We start from the raw sequence: 22,047 nt of genomic DNA on the forward strand, positions 1-22,047 counted from the left end.
TCTTATTTAATGATTATTTTTAACAAAATAACCAAAATGATTGATAATTGACAAATACAATAACTTTAAATCTCAGATGCAAAGCGTATAAAAAATAAGGAGGAGAGCGTGGAAGCTGCCGGTCCAGACCGGCACTGAAAAGCAGCGAGTCGATCGAATACACAGAGGAAGGGAGAGTTGTGTACAAGTTGTGCTTCCGAAAATCCGATCCGCAAACACCACCAACTCTGCTTCTTCGAATTTCTTCAAATCCGGAGGAAAAAAAAAAAAAAAAGAGTTGGGGAAGCATGATTGGAGTAGGGAAGATCAAGCAATACTCCAATGTCCTCGACAAGCCCCTCAGCAAGGGCAAACAGGAGGTCCCTTCTCTCTCTTTCTCTCTCTCTCTCTCTCTCTCTCTCTCTCTAGTTTATGCCAAGCTTGATCAGATTACCTTAACCTTCGACAAATGGCTGCATTTTATTGGATCTATGTATGTTACTACTGTGATTTGGGGAAAAATTAATCAAAATCGTAAGTAAAGTCTTTAAATTACATTAGTTTCCAAGTGTTATGCCGCAAATTTATGCTCAACCGACCTCAAATCCGAGTTCTGAGCACATGGGTCTTTTGGTTTGTCGAATTCTACGTGAATTGTGATCTGGGCAATTTGGTTCAGGTTATTCACTTACTTTGGATTTTTTGAATTTTGTTGATTTTAGCATTTGATGTTTTTTTTCAGGTTAGTTTGAGTGCGTTTGCGTTCTTGTTTTCGGAGCTCGTTCAGTACAATCAGACGCAGGTTGACAACATTGCCGAGTTAGAACGAAGGTGATTTGATTTACCAGTGTATTCGATTATATTGTTATGTGCTCATCATGCACATTTCAAATTTGGTTATTATTAGGGTTCTGTTAGGTTCATAAGGAAAATGTTATCCGAAAATGAACTTGTGAGCTCACTTAGATTAGCTGGGTGTGCAACTCTAGGCGGTAAGTGATGACAAAATGTTATGGTCCAGAATCGCTTGGTTTACTTAATATTGCCAGTTTCTTCTGCAATCTAGCAAAATCACAGAGATGGTTTGGAAGAAGAATTAGAATGAAAAAAAGGGTCTTGAGGCAGTGAGAGTCACAATTTCTATTGGCAAAGACAATTTTGTCCCTTTCAGCTCTACAGTGACTTCTATTGAAATTCTAATACGTGAATGTTAGAAACCGAAATTCAGTAATATTTTATGTAAACTGGAGCAGGCTGGAGGATGGAGGATATGCTGTTGGGGCTCGAGTTCTGGAGCTTCTTTGCCATAGGGATAAGGTATGACTTGTTGAGCAGAAATATCCATTATTATAATTTTTGTAATCACGATGTTAAGATACCGTTACTTCATTTGGCACTAAGTGAGAAATATGTTTTTAGTCTGTGTACACATTGGATGCATATGATGCAATTGGATTCTTCTACATACTGCAAACTCAAATTACGCAACAAATGTTTTCAGTTGTGGTTATAAACTAATCCCTTGGCAGGAGAAGAAATTAAGAATTTTTATTCGTGCTCTGTGCTCATCATATTGAAGTTTGGATGTAGCAATGTTATACTGATGTTTTGGAGCCTAGAACCCTAATGGTCCAAATTCATAACAAACTATATGCGTATGTGGATTTGGATCTATTTCTGGGTGTAGTAGGAGAGACTGCATGGATGCTTAATGTTATATTGATGGTTCTTTGGTGGTACAGGGAAACAGGAGGGAGACACGGTTGCTGGGTATCCTGTCTTTTGTGCATAGCACGGTGTGGAAGGTGTTATTTGGAAAGGTGAGTGCTTTTGCTTAGCCTTCTTTTATCTTTTCCATGTTCGTGGAGTTTAATGGCTGAAATACAACACAATGTACTTAAAGTTAGGAATTACGCTAACTGCCTTATGGTACCCGAAAATTAGGTAGCTGACTCCCTTGAGAAAGGCACTGAACAAGAAGATGAGTACATGATTAGTGAGAAGGAGCTCCTTGTGAACAGGTAACAGTTTATGTAATGACGATATTTCTACTTTGCTGTTGCAGTTAGCCGGACCTGCAGGTTTTGGTTAATCCCCAGCTAATACACCATTTTTGGATTGTAGATTTATTTCGATTCCAAAAGACATGGGAACCTTTAATTGTGGAGCATTTGTAGCTGGAATTGTAAGGGTAAGTGCAATGGTACTTTGTTGCTTGTTAATTGAAATACCTGCCGCTTATAAGGTATGAACGGCATTTCCTTTTCTCTGAAGGGAGTTTTGGATGGTGCTGGTTTCCCAGCTGTGGTAACAGCGCATTTTGTACCAGTGGAGGGACAGCAACGGCCTCGAACAACCATTTTAATTAAGTTTGCTGAAGAGGTGACTTGTTATCCTTTTGTTTTCCACTTTGTTAGATCTGATGTTCTAATTTTGTCTTCGTACTCTAATCTTCTTGTCTTTTTCCCTCTCCAAGGTACTAAGAAGAGAAGCAAGGTTAGGTTGATGTACGTGACAAGATTATCTCATTTTGGTTGTCCTAGTGGTTCTCAGTAATACCACGAAGAAAGTTGAGACTTCAAGATGGATTATCAAGCTAGTGAGATTTTCACCGGTAAACTTATCGGTCGTACTTGTGGCAATTCAATTGCTTTAATTCACTGTGTAAGCTATATGGCGCAATGCTGATTTGAAAGTAGCTACTGTTGTAAGTGTGATTTTATCTAAACAAGGAGAGAAGTAGAGAGAAGAAAACAGTTATTTACCACAAATTATGTTGTTTATAGAAACTCAAATGAATGATAGGTTTCCTTGGCCTTCTAAACACTTTTTGAGACTTTTTTTTGTCAAATTGTAGACTTAGGTTACATCAGTTGGTTATATCAGTGCGGCTACCTTCTTGCTCGTGATTTTGAACCCTGTTCATCTTTTTAATAGATTAGAGTAGTTTAGAACCTCTCATGTGAGAAAATTTACTTAATTGACAAGGAGAAACAAACACTGGTTTCACCAAACTTAATCCCCAGACTCTCATCATGTATTTTGTGTCGATATCCAATCCAATAGGATCCTCTCTAGATCCTCTTTATGAGGATTTTGGAGATCTGCGAATCATGTCCGTTAATTGTAGTGTTTATTTTTAAATAAAAAAAAATTTAGAATGATTTCTGACCACACGATGTATGATGAACAGACAGGATTCAAGGATTTCCTAGATCCTCACAAAGAGGATCTAGATTCGTATCCAAGTGGAGGCAGTTTGGAATTGAGCTCTCCTTCAAAGGGAACAATATCAAATATTTGGCATTGTTATAAATAGGCAAAAGTTAGAGAGATAATCTTTGTTAGAGACAGAAGCAAAGCTGATGCAATGTATCACACTGTTTATTTTCGTAACTAAAACACAAAATGATTGCAGGTAAATAAGGGAAGGAAGGGATATTGATATTATTATTTTTACTTCTTTACTGTCTTGTGCGTTTTGATCATACACGAAATGCTCGTTATATAGAGTTATATCCGTGAAGAATCATAAAAGTGAAATGAGTGCATATTGAAAAACATCATACAACAACAATAATGCTACTATTCTTAAGCCTTCCTTATTTTTCATCTTTGACTAAAACATGTGAGCATTCATTCCCACAACTTTTACAACAGGCGTTTGTTTTTTGTCAAAATCGTTTTTTATCCACTAGAAAAACTTAAAGCACATGCTACCACTACCATTCGCTCTATGACAATCCACAATTTTCTACTCTGTTTTTAGAAGCACTTTCTAAGTGTTTTTTGTTTTGGTGAAGCAAGGTGCTTTTACAAAACACACATTTGAATTTGAAACAAAACCGTGCTTTCTATCCCAAAACGACATCGTCTCTCCTCTGATTCTACCAACAAAACCCCAAAATTTCGACAGCAAAATAATCGAACTTTCCTGAGAAGTGAAAAACTCGCTTCCATCTTGGACGACGACCCATATCAGTAGCTTAGGCGAGCATTCAGAAGAAGAATGAATAAGGGCGGAGGTGCAGCGTCAGGGGGCGGAGGATTGGGAGGCGCGGGGAGCGGGCCCACCGCGGCTGCTGCTGTGGCGGCAGCTCAGAAGCAGAAGGCGCTGCTTCAGAGAGTGGAGACCGACATCTCCCAAATCGTCGACAATTTCAGCCACCTCGTCCACGTCTCCAGGGTTAGACTCTGTTTCTCTCTCTCTCTCTCTCTCTCTCTCTCTCTCTCTCTCTCTCTACAATTTAATTTGAAGTCACAATTTCAGAAAATTTAAAATTTTGGTTTGGGGGTGTAATTGCAGGTGAATGATCCGCCTGTTAGAAACTCTCAGGAAGCTTTCATGATGGAGATGCGTGCTGCTCGAATGGTGAATCCTCTTCCTTCCCCTCCTCTCAGTTTAATTAGCAAAATTGTTCAGCTGATCACTTTTAGTTAGCTCTCAATCATGTGCTTATGGATTAATTTACAACTTGGAATCAGAATGTGTTGTTGTTTAGTTTGCAAGGCTAAACCCAATTTAGTATCGGCCGCTATTCGTTGTACAAAAGTGGTGGATTCAGAAATATTTCTTCCCGGAATAAATGAACGTTGGAAAATTCGTGTGTAGGAATAATATAGGGGGCGGGGGAGGGCAATTGCGTTCACCGGCCTTATGGTGGAACCGCCGGTTGTTCTCCACCCGAAAGATGTTCCATTTTCATATTTGGGGCACTCACTTAAGCATGACGGAGCACAAACACGACACACGTTCTTCGTTTTATAAATCAATTTCCTTATAGATTGACAAAAGAAATGGTTGCTCGTCCTCTTGATTAATGACTTAGGATCACGTTTGTGATGGAAATTCTGTTTACGCATTGTCCGGCCTTTTCAGTTGAACTCTAGGTTAATGCAAGCTTGCTTGCCAAGACTGTCTTGGACATGTTTATCCTTCCCGGTTGATTTCTGCATTTGAGTTCTTTGGTTGTTTACGATTAAATCTATGACCACAGGTCCAGGCAGCTGATTCTCTGCTTAAGTTGGTGTCGGAATTGAAACAGACGGCAATATTTTCAGGGTTTGCCTCCCTCAATGACCATGTAGAGAAAAGAATTGTGGAGTTCAACCAGCAAGCCGAGAACACAGACCGCTTGTTGGCTAGAATCGGAGAGGAGGCAGCTGCTAGCCTCAAGGAGCTCGAATCCCATTACTACTCTTCCGCGCTGAGGACTGCTCAAAACTTGCAGCCGTGAGCTTGGCATTTACAGTAGAAACTAGTGTGGTGCTTTTACTTAATTAAGATCATTGGAATTTTGTCTGAAAGTGTATTTTTGTTTAACGTTTTCAAACTACCTTAAAGTCGCAAAACTGAACGCAATGACATTCCAAAATTCATACAGTCGACCCCATTTGGAGGGATAAGGCTTTGTTATTGTTTGTCTTCAAACAACGTTAAAGTCTCAAAAGGGTGAAATTTTCTGCTTCTCTGTGAATTCTATAAAATTGTTTATACCCCTTAACTATTACAACTTATGGAACTGAAGTTTTGCAGCACTATCATCCATTGACACAGCCTTCATTGCAGCCATACATTACAATTGTGTGCTCTCAGACTTAACAAAACAAGTTGTGTCTATAATATGTTGTCCGACCGGAGATGGAACATGTTTTTCGACCCGGAGAAACAACCCGGGCAAGAAAAATAAAGGAAGCAGTGCTTAGAGTCATCAATCAGTTGGCAAAAGCACATGAAAATCTCTAGAAACATGCAAAACAAGTTCAGTCTAAGACAATACATCCACACACCTAACATGCCTCTTAAACAAATCCTTACAAAAATCTTATTCCAACAAAACGCAAACCCTATTGTCGTGCCAATTTGTAGTCACAAATCGATGATCTGTTTTCCATCCCGGAGAAACAATCCGTGCAAGAAACATAAAGGAAACAATGCTTGGTGTACTCATCAAGCACTTGGCAGAATAACATTACTGATGCTTTTAGGACCAAGGTGATGCACCAATGAGATGTCTCACACAATTACCGGGCAAGCATACTGCTAAAGGGATCACCTGTTCGGATAAAGGAAAATGAAATAACCGGCAAGAACCTTATGTTTCAAGGTTGCAAGAGATACATGAAGTGAATTGCAGAAACCACAGTACATATAGTGCAAGGCTTCATCTGATTGATAAAAACTAGAAAGAAAAGCAAAAACAGTCTGCGAAAACAAGGTTCACGAGCACTAAAAGTACCAATAGTCTTCGCTTTTTCTCCAGTCATCACAAAAGAAAGGATTGTGTAAAGTTAAAAGGAAGCTATTAAGGAAAACAGAGGCAGATTCTAATTAAACACTAAGAAGCTGACCAGGAGAATGTGCAAACATAAGCAAGGTAATGAACCATAAATCGTAATTCAAACACACAATGGCAGCTTCAATATCTAGAAGAAGACGATAAAAGATGAGCATACGATGAGACAGAAACATGCACAGAGATATAGTCCACTAAATCTTTTTTTTTTTTATTGGTATTTCTTTTTCTTTTCAAGGAGAAATAGGTCCATTCTCAACACCAAGACCATATAAAACACCAGCATATTTGTCAATAGAACCATCAAAGAAAGTCTCTTTCAGTTTCATGAATGTACTGCAAGTGAGCAAACTATCCGAACCAGCTTGGTGGGAGATACCAATTCTCTCAACATCTAACAGCTCCGCGAGTTTGTTCAACCCACCATGAAGGCTGTTGCAGAACCTCATCAGATGCTTGATATCATAAACTGTAGGAAAATACACCTTGATCATTTTAAAGAACCCCACCTGTGTGTTCGGGAGGCTTTGGCCTTTAAGCAGCTTGAGCAAGTACCCAAAATCATACCCACTGTGGAACGTCACCCAAACCACATTATCAGAAAGCACAACTCCGGATGCCATTAGTAGCTCGGTGAACTTACTAGCATCAACACCCTTCTCATTGTTCTTCACGAAATCCATACCGCTCTGGGACAGTAATTCTATTGAGTCAGTGGCATACACATCCTCATTGGGGTTGAAGTCACGGAAATTGAATTGCCACACACAGTGCTTGTCGGTTCCACAGGTCGGAAGGTTCCCTTTCTCATCAGAAAATGTGAGACCCAACTGTATCAACTTCAAGAGGTCCACATTGGCCTTAAGGGTTTGATAGTGATAATCATAACTGTCCTTGAAAGTCCCTACAGGCCTCAAAACGATACCGGGAAACTCTGTGTCCATCGCTACATATCGGTATTCCTCTACAACATTGCGAATCAATTTAAACTCCTCCTCAAGATTATCGCTCCAAACTTCCCTAATGTGAATCGAATCGCTTTTTGGAAAAGTAGACATTTTCTTCGGGCAATAACAACACAAATTGAAGCAAATAACGAGGCCCAAAAGAGCAAAAACCATAAAATCTGCAAAACCAAGAAACCCACAACCCATATCAAGAAACAAGAACAACCCACATCTCAAAATTCATACTTTATTAAAACCCATGTATCCAATCATCCAAAACCTAGAAATCAATACGAGAATTCAAAGGTACGATAACTCACCTCAGGAATCAGCAACTCTGGAGTTCTCTTCTCGTTTTCGGATTGAGAATGACGGCTCGGCGTCGGGACGGGCGGGCAACAAGATGGGGGGCCGGGGGAGGGGGATTTTCTCCGAGAAATCGATGATTTTCTCGGGAAAATTGGGGGTTTGGGGGGCGGAGAAACGAGGGTTTTGATGGAAAGAAAGATGGGATTTTTTTATAGAGGAAGGGGATGGAAAGCTAAAAATAAAATGGTTTGTTTTAACGTCGTTTAGGCGAGATGAGTGCAAGCCTTCCTTGCTTGCATTGTAACAGCAAGGAATAGCTAGTGAGGTTGGTGACAGTGAACTGGGAATCCATCATGAGGTGGGTTCTTATAGACGCAACATTTCTCGGAGCTTTTTTTGCTTTTTATTTTTTAACCTGTTTTCTCCTCTACTTTTTCATTTCTACCCCTTCGCTATTTTTGCCCTTCTTTAAATTTCATTTCTCGTACCTCGTTTCACTTTGCTCTCCGATGAGATGCTCAATCGCCCCCTTGCTTGTGCTCATGATGCACTACGGATCTCAACCGTGCTGAAGGACCAAGTAGGGGAAAGATTGTGGTGTAGGTTCCACTCGAGTCTCATTAAACTCTCAATTCGTGTCAATTTCTTTCAAGCCGTTAAATTTATTACAATTTTAGGAGTAATAACTTGTATCAACGTACACGAGGAAACTAAGGCCAAGGGATAGTGGCACGGATTGAGAGTACATGAGGTTTGAAATAAAATTAAAATTTCGGAGGGAAAAATCAAATGAATGTTCACTCAATGCGGTAGCAAGGGTGCAAAATGGTGCGGTGGAAATAAAGGTCCCGAAAAGCGTAGCAAGATCCTACCAATATAAGAACAAAGGTCCCGAAAGGAGTTCAATGTGAAGTATGGACCTTGATGTTCAGTAACTGTAAAGTTTTTGAACCATTACCAAATTTCTGATTCTGCCTCCTAGTGATATTGCTGCAAAGTAAAGCTTGTTTAGTTGAAGTAGCAACGTCGAAATCACCATCTTCACAAACAGTATTGTACACCAAGGAATAGTTTGCTAAACAAGCGACTAGATATCGAAAGAGAGTACATAACAAGTCAAAGTGTCCTATTAAAGATGAACTTCAATTACAACAGAGCAATGAATGATATGTTTGCCCACATTACAAGTAAGACGGTATTACTTTCTCTTAGACCTTACCATCAATCAGTTTCTACCAAGTGGGAGAGATCTGCAAGAAAATGTTTCCTTGAAATCCTTCTTCCTTGACGACGTGAAGATGGACGCATACACTTCCTTAGTAGCATTAGCAGGGGCTATATCCACCGCCTTGAACCTCTTTGCCCCACCATTACTCGCACCCTTCACATCAGCTCCAACATTCACAACCTTCCCATTTACCTCTACCTTTGCTGAAACCTTCTCCACAGCCCTGGCATCAATACCATGCTTGGTACCACTCAACCGTGAGGCCTCCAAACCCACACCCTCCTCCTCGCCATTCACACCAGCATTCCCATTTTTCGTCTTCTTCACCTTCTTCACTCTCCCTTTCGCCTTCTCAGCCTCCATCCTCTCCCTCAACTCCACAACTTCCTCTTCATTCCCATTAATCACAATCTTATCCGCCTCTGAAAATCCCACATGGCAAACAAGGCAAGTCGACGACTTTATCTCCTTCAAAGCCTTTGAACTCAACACATGCCCACAAGTTCTTAATCCCACAAACTTACACTTACCGTTGAACTCGACCCCTGTAATGGGGCACTGAAACCGCGGCCCAGCAACGGATTGGCGATTGAATTCGGCCCCAGTAATTGGGGTAAGATGAATACTGATCATGTCCTTCAACCCCTTTATATGCCCAAACGCCTTGGGCACCTTCTTCCCCAACAACGCCTCCACAAGAGCCTCCTTGTTAAACACGTTCCCCAGAAAATCCATTACGCACGGCTCCTTCAATGGCTCGTTCGACAGCGCACAATTGAGCCACTTCGAAAGCCTCTGCTCGTTCGGGTCAACCTTATCGGGCTTCTTCTCCGCGTACATCTTGAGATAGCAGTCGCGAGACTCCGCTCCCGTCGCGCCGCCATCGCCGCCACCTCCAAGAGCTCTAATCCGTAAAATCAGAGTAGAAAGAGGGGTAATTTGGGAATCGAAAAGCGGAGTGGAGTCGTTTAGGGGCTTACCATTGAGGGTGAAGTAAAGCGACGGTAGGACACGGGAGAAAATTGAGAGCTTGAGGTGGCGGAGAGTTGGGGTCTGAATTGGGGATAGGGTTAGGGTTTGGGTTGGGATTTGGAGATCGGGAGATTGCAGGAAGATTTGGAAATTTTGAAGTTTGGGATGCATCGTGATCTTGGATTATTCGGGCAATAACAACACAAATCGAAGCAAATAACGAGACCCAAAAGAGCAAAAACCATAAAATCTGCAAGATCAAGAAATACACAACCCATATCAGGAAACAAGAACAACAAACATCTCAAAATTCATACTTTATCAAAACCCATGTATCCAATCATCCAAAACCTAGAGATCAATACGAGAAATCAAAGGTACGATAACTCACCTCAAGAATCAACAACTCTGGAATTCTCTTCTCGTTTTCGGATTGAGAATGACGGATCGGCGTCGGGACGGGGGGGGCAACAAGATGGGTGGCCGGGGAGGGGGATTTTCTCAGGAAAATTGGGGGTTTGGGGGGCGGAAAAACGAGGGTTTTGATGGAAAAGAAAGATGGGATTTTTTTTTTTTAGAGGAAGGGGTGGAAAGCTAAAAATAAAATGGTTTGTTTTAACTAAATTCTAAAAAACGCTAGGCGCTGATCGGACGGTAGATTGACGTCTAACGCTTAGACGGTTAGGCAGAGCTTAAGTGGACGTCTAGACGGCCTAGATGAATTTACGTAAATTTATTATAAATTAATTGTATATTAAAAAATAAACATGAAAAATATCTTATTTAAAAAAAATAGTATATGTGATGTTAGTCTATTAAGTACGTAGTTTGGTGTGATGACTGTGGTCTTAAAAAGAGAAAAACTTTCGTAAGTCTCAAAAATTCTCCCTCTCCAATTGGGATTTCCAAAACAAAACAATCTAATTTTTAAGAATAAAATAATAGAATGAAATTTGTATTTAAAGTTTTTCTTAAACCACGTGGTGACCCCTCTTCCACAACCCCCTCACATCATTCAAAGTCCCAATCCTATAGACATAAAATAGTGTAAAAAAATTAAAAGAAAATTTAATGATAAGAGTGTGGTGCTGTGTGCAGGTTAGACGCATTGGTCAGCGGAAGGCAATAATGTGGGGGGTTTTCAGCTGTTTCCTCCTCTCTCACTTCATCTTCTATTTTGCTTTTGCTCTGTGAATTACCTCCTCATTCGATGTATTTGAGGCTTGCAATCTAAATGTTATCTCTCTCCCCATACTCCTTCTTTTCAGATCTTCTATTTTCTACTAAAAATACGATGGCTAGTGAAAACGAAAGATGCGATGCGCCGACAGCAACCGAAGACCAGAGAGCTAGTATGCCAGAAAAAAAAAAGCTATCACCTTGCCTACCGCCTAGGCCGACCGCCAAGAGAGCGTCTGGGCGGGCGCCTAACTCTTACCTGATTTGGCCGGACGATTTGGTTCAAATCGCGACGGCACTCTTTTGCCTAGCGCCTAGGCGGCCGTCTAGGCCGATTTTTAGAACATTGGTTTTAACGTCATTTAGGCGAGATGAGTGTAATCCATCATGAACTGGGAATTCATCGTCAGGGGGGTTCTTAGAGTAGTTCCAGCGTGGAGCCTCCACACTATGCTATCTAGTCAACTGCCATTAATGAACAGTAACCGTCTTTTGCATATCTACCGTTGCACTTCAATAGCTCTGGCAATAGGTAATAAAATATTAGTATTTTTTTTATTTATAATTAATATTATATTATTTAATTTGTATAATTTAATATTACATTATTAATTTATCTTTTCCAATCTCTTCCCGAAAATTCTACCATTTTTGTTTTCTTCTTCCTTCCCACTCTCCCTCCCCTTTTCCTCATTGTTTTCCTTTTCCGAGAGCTCTCACCCACTTTCCTCTTCGAAAATTAAACAAATCAAACTCCAAAACCATGAAACCTTAATTTATAGGACTAAAGGATCCTAGCTATATCGTTGCATGCGTCATCCGACCATCACGGTGTAAACCACCATTGAAGCCGAGTTGGAAGCAAGCGAGTCGCCGGGAAGGAGTGAAGGAAGTGAAGGAAAAGCCCAGGTGAGAAGCTTCGGCGAACCTTAGTGTGGATAGCAAGGGTCTGATTGAAGACGCCATGGGAATTATCCACACCATCTCTCTCTCCCCTCTGTGAACTTGAAGAAATTGTATTGTTTATTTTTTGGGAAGAAAATGAGAGAGAATAAAGAAATGGGAAGGCCTGGTGGTGTGGTGGAGTCACCGGCATCGGCGAGAAGCTCGCCCTATGTCTCCGGAATATTGGCATCGAGATCGACCTCCGCGAAGAGTTGTCCAGGCCTGTCCACCATGTGGCTAATGTCGCCTAGATGTCAACCTTACGTCACATGCCCTTCGGGCTCTCGATTTAGCAACTCCTACGGGGCCTCTCCCTTGGGCCCGCTCAGGCTTCATCGCCAGCACACGCTGGACTAAGTTGCTCACTTTCTCGCCCTGTTTGAGAGCCAGTCCACCGGGCTATTGCCCACGATGGAACTGCTCTTAGGCCATCTCCAAGAGGGCTTGTTTAGCCCTCCAGTCCTCTAAAATATTAATATTTTAATAAACAATACATGGTTATATTTGTCTCTGTCTCCAATTGAGGTCATATGACTCGTTTTAGCCATGTCACAAAAAATCGTCTCTAACCGAGGGCCAAAAGGCAATAGGGTCAAATATAATTTATTATTTAAATTTAAATCCAAGAATAACTTAAATTTAAAAACTACACCTTATATTTAAAAAATAAAATGGTAACTGGCCCAAAAAAATTAGAACTTAAATTTAATGAATGGTTTAAGTATTTATAGGAAGAAAAAAAATTAGAATTAAAAAAAAAATTGGCCCAAAAAACCAAAAAAAAAAAAAAAAAATTGAATACAATGACTAGTCAGCTAGCCAGCCCTTTGGCCCCTTCAAATTCCGTGAGATCCACGAGCCCTTTGGCCTATCTCTCAGTTGGAGACGATTTTCAGACTATTTTCAGCCCTCTAGCTTTATGGATCCTTTGGTTGGAGATGACCTTATAGATACAGCATTCGTCGGAGCTTTTTTTACTTTTATTTTTTAACCTGTTTTCTCTACTTTTTCAATTCTATTACCCCTTCCTATTTTTGCCCTTCTTAAATTTCATTTCAACAATGTCCCACGAGTTGTGAACCCTGTTTCACTTTGCTCTCCGATGAGATGATGCTCAATTCCCCTTTTGCTTATGCTCATGATGCACTACGGATCTCAACCGTGCTGAGGGACCAAGCAGGGGAAAGATCCTGGTGTAAGTTCTACTCGAGTCTCATTAAACTCTCAATTCGTGTCAAAGTCTTTCAAGCCGTTAAATTTATTACAATTTTAGGAGCAGTAACTTGTATTAACGCACATGAGGAAACTAAAGCCAAGAGATAGTGGCATGAATTGCGAGTATATGAGGTTTGAAATAAAATTAAAAATTCAGAGGGCAAAATCAAATGAATGTTCACTTGATGCGGTAGACAGACTGCTAAAAGTTTTGCAACTGAGACACTGTAATTAACTTCATTCCAAGCTCCTCCCAGGCAAGAAAGGTCGTTGGTTGCTCTTTGTGAAGGTACGTTGAACATTCATTTGAGTGCATGAATTACTACGTTTCCAGTGTTATGTCCCCGAAAAATCTTATCAGACCGAAAAAATATCATCTGAGTGCATGAATTACTCCTTGAGCATGCTATCGGTTATTTCAGCAGAACGTTGAGGATTACCCGATGAAATATACAATTTCGTAACCTCATTTTTTTCAAGTGAAAATGATTCAACGACGGTGTAACATGCTTAGTGAATTACCGATTCTCTCTATTGACTAATTTTTTTAAAATGTTAAGGATACAAAGTGGCTTTCGATTCAATAGTCGACATAATGGTAGCATATTTCACTTTGTCTATTAGTAGGCAGCAACAAGCAATTTCAACAATACCAAGTTTTTCTTCCTAATCAACACATTTAAATCTGACCGAATCAACAAATCTAATCTTTGGTAATAATGATTTAGGTGCATCATCTTTGCGCTCAAGATGTCGAGTTTGTTTGTCCTCGCTCTACGTCGCATATACATGTAGACACACTTTTTGCAATATCTGACCAACTTATGAAAACTTGCAGTATTCAACTAACAATATAATTCAAGATTCTCATCTGAACATAACATAAAAGCTACCGTGTATTACAAATGTGAATTAAGCAAATTAGTCTAGGTGATGTACCTGTACCTAAGTTCATATTTGTATTCTAGAACATCGTTCAATAACAAGAAAGAAAAAACTAATAATAAATATATTTATTTTTATACAACAATATTTCTTACTAAAAAGATAATATTTTATTAAACTCGCCGTTCATAAAAAACAAATATAATATATCTCGCACAGATGAAAATAAACACTAATAGAATAGAACACTAGTGGTCATGCCAAGTTCAAATACACAATTAATAGGAAAAATGAGAAAAAGGGGCAGTATGGTAATTACACAGTGGTGGGTTTAGGGTTCATGTAAGTTGAAACATATAAGGCCTCCCGCCGTCGTCTCCCCATTATCTTGCAAGTGCAGCTCTCAGATCTTTACCTCGCCGCAATCATCTTCAAAGGTTAGCGTTTACCTCTCTCTGCTTCCTATCACATTTTCTCCTTGTTTAAATTTGACAACTATGTTTCCCAATACAAGTTCTGTCTGGCCGCTGACAAAAATTTAATCAAAAATTGAAAGGAAAAATCTGAAAATTTGACGGGCAATTTGATTTCTGTGTGTTTATCATGAAAACTACTGAAGATTTCCCAAAATTCGAATTAACATCTTAATATCTGAGAATTTTAGCACTAGACAGAAGGGTTATATTGTTTTGCAGGTATTTTTTTTTATATAATATATTTTTTAGATTTCAGTAATGGAGCTTGCAAGTCTGGTAATTGTATATTTTACTGAAATGTTTTATCTGGCTGACATCCTTTTTGTTAATTTCGTGTTACCAGGGTTTGTAATTTCAACCGGCCCCAAAAAATGGCAGGGTATGTAGACAATTGTATATCTGATTCTATATACTCGCTTTTCCGCTGTACATATGAAATGCTTATGATAATGGAGGATATATATGTTTTTAGAGATCAAGTTTGTCATTGATTACTTGGCCCGAGCAGTAGCGTAGATTTATTTTTTGTACTGGTGAACCTCTGTTCGCCAATTTGATACATATCGAAACGAGAGCACCCGGTATACTAGTTAGTGAGAGAGGGGTTAGGAATCCAGATTTTCAGAATGCGCAAATGCCTTTAGGAGTCTTTCGGTTTCAACTGTGGGAATGTCGGCGATGAGTGTGTGAAAGCTTAATTTAATTGTATGTTTTAGCTTTTGTGTTTCTGATACAAGGATTGGTGCTCTTGTTCTACATTTGTATTTCTACTCCGTACTTGTTTTCACTTACTGGACTGTCCGATAGTGGGATATGGCAGTCTATCATACGCGTTCTTTATTTCTTTTTCCCTTTTTTTTTGTCAAACGACGCATTTTTTATTTGTCAATTTGATATACTTGGTATTGTTTGGTGTGTAATGTGTGGTATGGCAGCGTGTCAAATGTTACTCCATTTTATTGATTGTACAGAGAAGAAGAGGTCGCTGTTCCTATTGCTGAGCCTGTTGCTGCTGCTGCAGCTCCAGGCGAACCCATGGACCTTCTGACAGCACTGCAACTTGTGCTGAGGAAGTCATTGGCTCATGGTGGGCTCACTCGTGGACTCCATGAAGGTGCAAAGGTCATCGAGAAGCATGCCGCACAGCTTTGTGTTGTAGCTGAGGACTGTGACCAGGCTGATTATGTTAAGCTTGTTAAGGCTCTATGCGCTGACCATAACGTCAAACTAATGTCAATTCCTAGTGCGAAAACTCTTGGAGAATGGGCTGGTGTAAGTGAAAATGAATTGACTAATAGAAGTTTTGTTTGTTTTAGTTCTTGCCTCAGAGTAACTATTTTCATGCGTTAAACATATAGTTTGTTCGGATTTTGCCTTCCTACTTATTGTTAATTTTGTACTGTCTTCTCGCAGCTTTGCAAGATTGATTCCGAAGGAAAGGCAAGAAAGGTTGTTGGTTGCGCTTGCGTCGTTGTAAAGGTATTCATGACATTCAATTGAGTGCATGCTCTTAGTACCACCAATTTGATTATGCCTTGTATTCTGTTTGTTTACTTACCTTATTGCGTTTTGTTCTGCAGGATTTTGGCGAGGAATCGGAAGGCCTTCATGTTGTTCAGGAGCACATTAAGTCCCATTAAATTTGAAAAGAGTCTGCCTCATGTTGATTTGGGTTTGATGCTCATTAGTTCCCAAACTTGTAGAAGTGGAATTGAGTTAACTATCCTTCTGATTATCAAAACATTTGATATTTTTTCGGTCTTTTACCTCTGTTCTTAAATGATGAAATTTTCCGTGTGGTTTTGTTATTTGATTTGCGTTTGTATTACTCGTTGATCATGCTATCGGTTATTTCAGTTGCACGTTGTGTATCACCTGATAAGACTTTGAATCAATTGTTTCGATGGGCGATGCTTTAAAAGAAAAGTATCCTCCGTAATGCCCAAATTGGAAAACATTGGTTTTGGAGAATTGACTATTTGCATTCGAGGTTTTGAGTTTAAAGCCTATTGGAATTTAAAGTCTATCGGTTACCAATGGACCAATCTTAGGAACGAGGAATTTGTGCGCAGCTATTTCCGAAAATTGAATTTAAGATCTCCTACTTACAAATGAAAGAAAATCATTGAGTTTAAGATCTTCTACTTACAAATAAAAGGAAACCGCTGGACCGTAAGGTTGAATTTAAGACTTACCACTGAACCGCGTTTTAAGTGGCGGAGAAAGATCAAAATTTAAATGCGCATGCGACTTTACTACAGCTAAGGCCCGTCCCACGCAATTTTCTGGTATGTTTGGGCTTCGGCCCACCATTGTACCCTAAACATAAAACCCTAAATGACAAGGATAACATGGTAATTTTGTACGAGTGTTCTAGGGTTTATGAATATTCCATGTGAGTTATAAGCGCCACCGCCGGCCTCATTCGCCTTCTCCTGCAGGTTTTCGATCTTCACCTCCCAACCACCGTCAAGGTCAGTGCTTACCTCTCCGTTCAATTCCGTTCTATTCTGATTTAAATTTTGCAATTATATTTCGGTTAGGAAGTTGTTTGTGGCTGATGAGAATTTTAATCCAAAATTAAAATGATTAGGGTTTAGGACTTGTGTAAAATCTGAAACTTGGTTTCTTTGTGTTTTCACGAAATCTACAAAGTTTCTTTGGGAATTCGAGGTTAACATCTCATGTCTGTGCATTTGAACACTATACTTTACAGCAAGTTTGAATTTTTATGATTTATTTTTCAGATTTTTATTGGTATAAGCCTGTTTAGATTTCAGTATTTGAGCGTGCAAGTCTGGTAATTGGTTTCACTGAAGCTTTTAATTTGCTGACATATCATTTGTTTTCTCATGTCATCAGGGCTTTTCATTTCAATCGACCCGAAAAATGTCAGGGTATGTGGACATTTTATTTTCCTTTTCTCTATATTCGTTTTTCGCTCTATATATGGAATATTTGTTATAGAAGGGATGCAAACTAGTTTCGAGATTAATATGTGATCCTGATTTGTTGTTCTGAGTAGTAGTTTCAATTTATCTTTTGTACCAATGAAGTGCCTTTAACCGGTTTGTTACATACCAAATTGACGGGACACACTATTAGACTAGTTCTGTGAGAGCAATGGGGTTAGGAACTTAGGAGTCTAGAATCTTAGAATGCACGATGAACTGCTGAGTTCGATATTTGCTTGTAGGGCCATTTGGTTTCGACCATGGGTGCATGTCATGGATTTGATGATTGGTGCTTTTGTTCTGAATTCAATGTTGTATGTGTATGTTCTCATGTTAAAGAAGTATAAGAAGCTTTGGTAAGCCGAATGTCAGATTGAGTCTTTTTTCTTTGGTAACCTTAGGATTTGAAGTTGCACTCTGGAATTTATTTATTCGTTGTTCCATTAGTTTAGCGTTTTACCGGCTGGATAATGCCTGCATTCTGCACTCTATCTTAAGCATTTTTTTTTCTCCGTTAATGACATTCTTTATATATATTCGGTGTAGTATGTCTAATGTTACTTTCAATATAATATTTGTACAGAGATGAAGAAGTTGCTGTTCCTGTTGAGCCTGTTGCAGTTGCTGCAGCTCTAGGTGAACCAATGGACCTTTTGACAGCCTTGCAACTTGTGCTGAGGAAGTCATTGGCTCATGGTGGGCTCACTCGTGGACTGCACGAGGGTGCAAAGGTCATTGAGAAGCATGCTGCACAACTCTGCGTTGTAGCTGAGGACTGTGACCAGGCTGATTATGTTAAGCTGGTCAAGGCACTATGTGCAGATCATAATGTTAAGCTTATGTCAATTCCTAGTGCTAAAACCCTTGGAGAATGGGCGGGTGTAAGTAAAACGAATTGACACAAAGTAGTTTTTGTTTGTTTTAATTCTTTCCTCAAAAGTAATTATTTTCATTTGTTCATCATGTTCCGATGTTTTCAACTATCTTTCTCTCGGCTCCTTTTCTCGACTTTCTCAGTAGCTCCATATTTAATCAGTTTTGTGTTAGTTGTCCAATAAACTAAATTGTCCATTAATTTACTTTTCAATTGATGGCTTATGTTGCTGGCGGGTAAACTGGGGACAGTCTTTAAAGGGTTTCTAATATTCAAACTCTGCCATGTTTTCTATCTTTTAGTTTGGCATACTAATTTTGGGATCTGTTATTAGCACTCCAAAAATCTTATTATACACTCCTCACAAGCGTATTTTTCTTACTAAATTATAGAAAGTTTGGAGTGCCAAATGATATTTTAGGAGTGCTAATAACAATTCCTTTAATTTTTCTCTTCTTGCTTTCCATACTAACGGATTTTTTCTTGAACATGTTGTTAATTTTATACTGTCTTCTCACAGCTTTGCAAGATTGATTCAGAAGGAAAGGCAAGAAAGGTGGTTGGTTGCTCGTGTGTTGTTGTGAAGGTATTTAGAATACTCATTTGAGTGCATGAATTTACTACATTTCCGGTGTTATTTTTTGTAGTTGTGTCCCAAAAAAAAAAAAGATTTTCTACTTATTTTCCATTCCTTGCATGGTGTTTGTTCGCTTGCCTTAGTGCATTATTTCGTTTTGCAGGATTTTGGTGAAGAATCAGAAGGTCTTCATGTTGTTCAAGAGCACCTCAAGTCCCATTAAATTATAACAGTTTTGATTTCGGCCTGATGTTCTTTAGGTACTTGGTTATGATATCAGTGGTATGTCCCAATCGTATAATACTGCGACTTCGTTATAAGATTTTGATTTGAGCATGTTATTTCAGTACACCCAAAAGAATTTTACAATTTTGTAACTGTTTTTTCTTCAAATGAAAAACTATCGTTGTCTTGACGTGCTTGATTGGGTTATTTGAGGTTGAAAACGAATCTTAGATGCCATTATATGCTAGAGCGCAACGCTCTTTTGTGGACCATGAAGAAGCTGATGAGCCTCAGGTTTGTTATCTTCATGGTTTTTGTGTTTCCCCTTCCCATCTAAATCCCTGCCACAAAACTAGGTGAAAGCAGACCCTGTGATTTATGGAATTTAGTTGTGGTCCCTAAAAAGCAATGTTACATCCTGGAATGGTCAGTCTAGTGGCTCTCAGGCATGCCTCTCTGTGAACCACATTTGCATTCAACCACCTTTCTTGTAGATATCGGTTCCATAAACTCTTGGTATGACTCATCATGCCTAGAGATGTGACTTTTGACGAGAAGCGATAGCGAGAGATTTGAGTTTTTTGTTGCCTATGTATTGGTAAATATAGGCCTAGTATTTAAGATTATATCGGAATTGATAACTCTTCATATTCAACGTATGTTAAAGGAAGAAGTGAAAAAGTTTCGACCGACTTGAAGGTAGAAAGGTGTATTGCACATTAAGCAAATTTACCATTCGAACTCTTTCAAAAAGCTAAGTTTTTTTCATGACTAATTCATTCGTATTGAAAATCATTTCCTTAACAAGCGTTTTTTGACGAGACAAGTTTGTTAGAAATTTTTCTTGAAAATTCAAGTATTTCATAGAAAAACGGTTTTTGGAGAAGCACCCACACTTTCAAACATAACTATGGACAAGGATTTTGAGAGGGTACCCCAAAAAAATTCGCAATACAGCTATAAAGCCTGTCCCTTGAAAGATGGTGTCCAAGCCTTTCACATATCCAATGGAAGAAGAAAGAGAACTTTGCTTTTGCAAGTTGCCTCAACAAATAACGAAGTGTGGCCTAAAACCGAGAGAGACGTTTCGGTTTCGGCCATGCTCTTCTGACAAAACCCAATCGTCTCCTGTTTCTGGAATCACCACTCCTCCCATTCTTCCATGTGGAAAGGAAAGCCTACAAGGGTAAGGAACTCAATTTGGTTGTTACGAGAAATTTTTCGTTGTGATCGGAACACAAGTGCTACATCACGTATTATTATATAAGTGATGGAGATTTTTATATTAAATTATTAATTTTTTAACATAAGTATCTCATCATTTGTATAGTGACACATGATGTACCATCCTATATTCCGGGCACATTGAAAAATCTCTTATTTGTTACACAATCCCTAGCCAACTGCAAATTAGCAGTCAATGGGACCCCCATAAATAAAAGATAATGTGATAAACTTGGGATGCAAAATGAGGTTGCTAAGAGAGCACATATTTTGTTAGTTTTTTCTCCGCACGTAGAGAAGATGGCATACGATAACCAAGTACGTATAAAAGTATGGACTCTATCGGAAAACGTATAAAAACGTCAAAGGTTATTAATGGGATAATATGAAAACAAGCACCCTGATTGATAACGAAATTGAAAATACCCGTAGAACTTGCAACGGAGTTTTGACCTAGTAAACGGTAGAATTTGGAGCTTGTAGCTTTTAAACTTGAGTTTTATTGCTTAATAATGTGCAAAACTTAAAACCGTTTTGACCTAATAAACACTAGAATTTGGAGTCTGGGGCCTAAATTTGCAAAACTAGAATTTGTTGTTTCTAGGGTTTACGTCTGTCAAACTATTATTCCAATCCATTCTGTCATCTGTGTATGCATCAATTTGAGAACAATATATTTGCAATGTCATCGTTTATTTGTGAGCTATAAATGTATTTAGCAAGGGCAATGCTAGGGAGACTAAATTTGCAAACTAAATTAATATGTCACCAATAGAAATGAATAACTATCAACACTTAAGTAATAGTCCAATCATCAACTTTCATGTCATATAATTTATAAAAAAAAATTCTACAAATTTAGTCTCGTTGACATCACCCATTTGCCAAAGATGATGTGATCGAGCTGATTTACTTATTTATTTTACATAAATGATAGCAAGGGAGGGTGAATCGAACCTAAAACCTGTTGGACCTAACAGCCCCCTGCAAATTCTTATTAAACTTGTTAATCTATTTTACGTGAAGTATTAAACTCGATCTCGGGTTAACGTTGTTAGATTAATTTTATACATATTTAAGATCCCATGCATACTTTAAACATAAGAAGCTGTATATACATGTAGTTGTAGTTTAATTTGCAGTTTGGAGTCTGCAGAAAGATTCGTGGGAGAGATGATCCCAATTGCAGAACACGTTGAAAACATGCGTGAAGCATTGATGATGCCAAATTTGCCAATGCGATGTCAAGCTGCCCTCCCTCGCAGGACAAAATTAACATTGTGATTATCTATCCTCCTTAATAACAGGTAGTCGGTGTTATCGACTAAAGCCAAACTAATCTCTCCGTAAAACTCGTAACATCTTACAAGTTTATGTTTTAATCACCTACTTATATATATGTAATGCGGCCATTCAGAACTAATCTTTTACTAGACAAATATTAGTTTCTTCTTATTTTTTTATTTTTAATTTTTTCTAGAATTAGCTAGAAGAAAAAGAATGGCTCAACTTTTCTCCAGTTTTCATGTTTTAGCTGATGCAAATGGCATCGTTAAACTCAGCTTTCAGCAGGATTCACTCCTTGTACTCTCTCTCTCTCTCTCTCTCTCTCTGGTTATGCTTAATTAATCAGCTCCTCCTCTAATCATAGATTAATTAGATAGCAGACGAAAAGAGTGCCTTTGTTCATGTATGCACAATGCAGTTTAATTTGTTAATTATTGTTCTGCAATTTTGTTGACATTGTTTTGTTTTCGGTTTT

General features: G+C 38.9%; 6 protein-coding genes across 7 annotated transcripts; 4 read left to right on the top strand and 2 right to left on the bottom strand.

Annotated features, from left to right (window-relative positions):
- The first annotated feature begins 87 nt into the window (after positions 1–87).
- Positions 88–2,805, top strand: LOC137746158 (uncharacterized). The gene is made up of 8 exons (XM_068486243.2): positions 88–359; positions 722–810; positions 1,233–1,296; positions 1,722–1,799; positions 1,924–2,000; positions 2,104–2,170; positions 2,254–2,361; positions 2,456–2,805. Exons 1-8 carry the CDS (start codon positions 288–290, stop codon positions 2,483–2,485), a joined length of 585 nt encoding a protein of 194 aa, XP_068342344.2. The 5' UTR covers positions 88–287; the 3' UTR covers positions 2,486–2,805.
- Positions 2,806–3,867: 1,062 nt separating this feature from the next.
- On the top strand, positions 3,868–5,446 carry LOC137737570 (mediator of RNA polymerase II transcription subunit 22a). Its single transcript, XM_068477098.2, has 3 exons — positions 3,868–4,165; positions 4,286–4,351; positions 4,977–5,446. The coding sequence occupies exons 1-3, from the start codon at positions 3,989–3,991 to the stop codon at positions 5,214–5,216; spliced, it is 483 nt and encodes a 160-aa protein (XP_068333199.1). The 5' UTR covers positions 3,868–3,988; the 3' UTR covers positions 5,217–5,446.
- Positions 5,447–6,462: 1,016 nt separating this feature from the next.
- On the bottom strand, positions 6,463–7,904 carry LOC137737561 (putative CCR4-associated factor 1 homolog 7). Its single transcript, XM_068477085.2, has 2 exons — positions 7,543–7,904; positions 6,463–7,401 (listed from the first exon to the last, which is right to left on the bottom strand). Exon 2 carries the CDS (start codon positions 7,394–7,396, stop codon positions 6,509–6,511), a length of 888 nt encoding a protein of 295 aa, XP_068333186.2. The 5' UTR covers positions 7,397–7,401; positions 7,543–7,904; the 3' UTR covers positions 6,463–6,508.
- A 695-nt stretch (positions 7,905–8,599) lies between these two features.
- Positions 8,600–10,569, bottom strand: LOC137739563 (uncharacterized). Its single transcript, XM_068479179.2, has 2 exons — positions 10,123–10,569; positions 8,600–9,981 (listed from the first exon to the last, which is right to left on the bottom strand). Exon 2 carries the CDS (start codon positions 9,900–9,902, stop codon positions 8,757–8,759), a length of 1,146 nt encoding a protein of 381 aa, XP_068335280.1. The 5' UTR covers positions 9,903–9,981; positions 10,123–10,569; the 3' UTR covers positions 8,600–8,756.
- Positions 10,570–14,270: 3,701 nt separating this feature from the next.
- On the top strand, positions 14,271–16,239 carry LOC137734195 (small ribosomal subunit protein eS12). Its single transcript, XM_068473504.2, has 5 exons — positions 14,271–14,392; positions 14,775–14,810; positions 15,403–15,703; positions 15,845–15,910; positions 16,012–16,239. The coding sequence occupies exons 2-5, from the start codon at positions 14,803–14,805 to the stop codon at positions 16,069–16,071; spliced, it is 435 nt and encodes a 144-aa protein (XP_068329605.2). The 5' UTR covers positions 14,271–14,392; positions 14,775–14,802; the 3' UTR covers positions 16,072–16,239.
- Positions 16,240–16,694: 455 nt separating this feature from the next.
- On the top strand, positions 16,695–19,251 carry LOC137710087 (small ribosomal subunit protein eS12y). Of its 2 annotated transcripts, XM_068449048.2 has the most exons (6): positions 16,833–16,905; positions 17,025–17,104; positions 17,294–17,328; positions 17,969–18,266; positions 18,780–18,845; positions 19,000–19,251. In XM_068449048.2, the coding sequence occupies exons 3-6, from the start codon at positions 17,321–17,323 to the stop codon at positions 19,057–19,059; spliced, it is 432 nt and encodes a 143-aa protein (XP_068305149.1). In that variant the 5' UTR covers positions 16,833–16,905; positions 17,025–17,104; positions 17,294–17,320; the 3' UTR covers positions 19,060–19,251. The 2 variants fall into 2 exon arrangements, with proteins under 2 accessions (XP_068305145.1, XP_068305149.1); XM_068449044.2 differs by lacking the exon at positions 17,025–17,104 and having other exon boundaries at positions 16,695–16,905.
- Positions 19,252–22,047: the final 2,796 nt, after the last annotated feature.

The sequence above is a fragment of the Pyrus communis genome, chromosome 15, assembly GCF_041283825.1.
Source record: "Pyrus communis isolate YQ-2024b chromosome 15, ASM4128382v1, whole genome shotgun sequence".
Lineage (NCBI taxonomy): Eukaryota > Viridiplantae > Streptophyta > Magnoliopsida > Rosales > Rosaceae > Pyrus > Pyrus communis.

Coding starts and splice junctions, on each gene's coding strand:
- LOC137739563 (XM_068479179.2), bottom strand. CDS start 9,902: ATGCATCCCAAACTTCAAAATTTCCAAATCTTCCTGCAATCTCCCGAT.
- LOC137734195 (XM_068473504.2), top strand. Junction 15,704..15,844: donor CTCTTGGAGAATGGGCTGGT/GTAAGTGAAAAT, acceptor GTCTTCTCGCAG/CTTTGCAAGATTGATTCCGA. Junction 15,911..16,011: donor GCGCTTGCGTCGTTGTAAAG/GTATTCATGACA, acceptor TTTGTTCTGCAG/GATTTTGGCGAGGAATCGGA.
- LOC137746158 (XM_068486243.2), top strand. CDS start 288: ATGATTGGAGTAGGGAAGATCAAGCAATACTCCAATGTCCTCGACAAG. Junction 1,800..1,923: donor GGAAGGTGTTATTTGGAAAG/GTGAGTGCTTTT, acceptor CCCGAAAATTAG/GTAGCTGACTCCCTTGAGAA. Junction 2,362..2,455: donor TAATTAAGTTTGCTGAAGAG/GTGACTTGTTAT, acceptor TCCCTCTCCAAG/GTACTAAGAAGAGAAGCAAG.
- LOC137710087 (XM_068449044.2), top strand. Junction 18,267..18,779: donor CCCTTGGAGAATGGGCGGGT/GTAAGTAAAACG, acceptor GTCTTCTCACAG/CTTTGCAAGATTGATTCAGA. Junction 18,846..18,999: donor GCTCGTGTGTTGTTGTGAAG/GTATTTAGAATA, acceptor TTCGTTTTGCAG/GATTTTGGTGAAGAATCAGA.
- LOC137737570 (XM_068477098.2), top strand. CDS start 3,989: ATGAATAAGGGCGGAGGTGCAGCGTCAGGGGGCGGAGGATTGGGAGGC. Junction 4,166..4,285: donor ACCTCGTCCACGTCTCCAGG/GTTAGACTCTGT, acceptor GTGTAATTGCAG/GTGAATGATCCGCCTGTTAG. Junction 4,352..4,976: donor AGATGCGTGCTGCTCGAATG/GTGAATCCTCTT, acceptor CTATGACCACAG/GTCCAGGCAGCTGATTCTCT.
- LOC137737561 (XM_068477085.2), bottom strand. CDS start 7,396: ATGGTTTTTGCTCTTTTGGGCCTCGTTATTTGCTTCAATTTGTGTTGT.